Source organism: Loxodonta africana, chromosome 7 (genome assembly GCF_030014295.1).
Source record: "Loxodonta africana isolate mLoxAfr1 chromosome 7, mLoxAfr1.hap2, whole genome shotgun sequence".
NCBI lineage: Eukaryota > Metazoa > Chordata > Mammalia > Proboscidea > Elephantidae > Loxodonta > Loxodonta africana.
This window is the reverse complement of record NC_087348.1, coordinates 23435876-23438071: the sequence shown is the minus strand read 5'-3', so window position 1 is coordinate 23438071 and position 2196 is coordinate 23435876. Positions and strand designations below refer to the sequence as shown.

At 36.6% G+C, this 2196-nt stretch overlaps 1 protein-coding gene across 1 annotated transcript; it reads left to right on the top strand.

Annotated features, from left to right (window-relative positions):
• Nucleotides 1-576: 576 nt before the first annotated feature.
• LOC100658743 (olfactory receptor 10AG1-like) lies at nucleotides 577-1835 on the top strand. Its single transcript, XM_003423384.3, has one exon. The coding sequence runs from the start codon at nucleotides 894-896 to the stop codon at nucleotides 1833-1835; it is 942 nt and encodes a 313-aa protein (XP_003423432.2). The 5' UTR covers nucleotides 577-893.
• Nucleotides 1836-2196: the final 361 nt, after the last annotated feature.

Here is a 2196-nt window from a genome sequence, read left to right as displayed (position 1 = left end):
TGTGTAATTGATCAAATTATCCACACTTAGTGAGTCTCAGTATTCTTTGTTCTAAAGAAAAGTGGGTTTAGAAACAATTATACTTGTAGTTTTTTTTTTTTTTTTTGAGGAACGACAAAAATAAAGTCAGGTACACGCAACCCAATGGGTACAACATAACAGCTTATACCTTTCCTCCTCCTGTTCCATACACATACACACAGGTAATAAATACTGTCCATGCTACCCCTGTTTTTCCAGAGTAACTACATTTACTGGTCATGTCTGAATCAATGTTTCCAAAATAACTTCCTTGAATAAATCCTCTTGTCTTAGCCGGTTGATATCCTACAAAAATATGTTTTATTCCTCATGCAAAATAAAATACACATTTTCTTTCTAAACTATCTAATATGAACTCCATAATAGGAACCTATAGGCTTAAAGTCATCAACTCATAGGAGAATGAAATGTTGAAATAGGCAGTTGAAAATGTATGTTAGAAGATAATTTATGACAGTGTTTGAGAGGTTTGACTAGAAAATGCATAGAGAAGTGCAATAGGGTTGTCGAGACGTATAATTAATTTGAAGTGAGATTAGATGGCAAAGCTGAGGGTCCATCTCCAGCAGTTGCCAATTGCTCCACTGCCTTTGCTGAGTCAGGTACAGCTTGACCTAGCCTGGGCTGTGCTCCGAAAACATAGTGAAATGATCTTAAAGGAAATGTGAGGAGACAGTTTACTGTGGTTTAACAGGAAAATGTGGGACATACATAAATAGCATCATTCTTAAAGTGCAAATAATTGCAGTGATCATAAAATCCAACCCAGACATCTAAATGCAATTTAGAGAAGAGGCAAAGAAATACAGAAAGGAAAAGGAAATGCACATTTAAATGTACTTTTCCTACAGATGAATCATCAAGAAAAACCTCCAGAAGATAATCTAACTGAACTGGTGGAATTTGTTCTCTTGGGCTTTGCTGACACGCCACATCTCCAGTGGTTTCTTTTTGGGTTATTTTTAATCATCTATATCATTATCCTGATGAGCAATGGCACCATATTTCTCATAACAAAAATGGATCCCTCTCTCCAGACCCCTATGTATTTTTTCCTGGCAAATTTTTCCTTCTTGGAAGTCTGCTATGTGTCAGCTACTCTCCCCAGAATGCTGATGAATCTTGGGACCCAGAGAAGAAGAATTTCCTTAGTTGCCTGTGCTACACAGATGTGCTTTGCTCTTATATTTGGAGGCACAGAGTGTTTGCTCCTGGCAGTGATGGCCTATGACCGCTATGTGGCCATTTGTAACCCTCTGCACTATCCTCTAGTCATGAACCACAAGGTCTGTATCCAGTTGGTGACTGGGTCCTGGACCACTGGAATCCCAGTTATGATAGGGCATACGTATCAGATTTTCTCTCTGCCTTTTTGTAGATCTAAACAAATTAACCATTTCTTCTGTGACATTCCCCCAATACTCAAGCTGGCTTGTGGGGACACCTTTGTTAATGAGATGTTGGTCTACACAGTTGCTGTGTTATTTGTCATGGTTCCATTTCTGTTGATACTGGGCTCCTACAGTAAAATCATCTCCATCATCCTGAAGTTGCCATCAGCCACAAGTCGAGCCAAAGCCTTCTCCACTTGCTCGTCTCACCTTATGGTTGTGGTGGTGTTCTTTGGATCAGGCATTATCACATACTTAAGACCTAACACTAGACACTCAGAGGGAATTGACAAAATGCTTTCTCTTTTCTACACTATCCTAACTCCCATGTTTAATCCCATAATATATAGTTTAAGGAACAAAGATGTCATGATTGCACTGAAAAAATTGCTATGTAAATAATTCACTTCAGTAAAGAATGAGTTAAACATATAAGAATTGCTTTCTCACATGTTTTTAATCAAATGTCAACAAATGTATACCTTTAACTATACCTTGTCTTTCCATAGAGAGCAATTATTTCCAAATTAAAAATTCTATGTAATCTTGTCAGAGCTTTATATAGGTAATATATTAAATTGGATAAGCAAATATGTGTAAGCTGATAGCAAATCATTCCATTAGTAATTCTGTAATTTCATCGTGCGATTTTCTCCTTCAATAAGAAATTTTTTAGGGTTTGATTTAATTAATTCAAATGCAATTTATAATCTCTTATTTTACTTATTGGAAAGCGTTTAATTAATTTTCATGAGTGTCCATG

Bases quoted from the DNA above. Each gene is read 5' to 3' on its own strand.
- LOC100658743 (XM_003423384.3), top strand. From the start codon at position 894: ATGAATCATCAAGAAAAACCTCCAGAAGATAATCTAACTGAACTGGTG.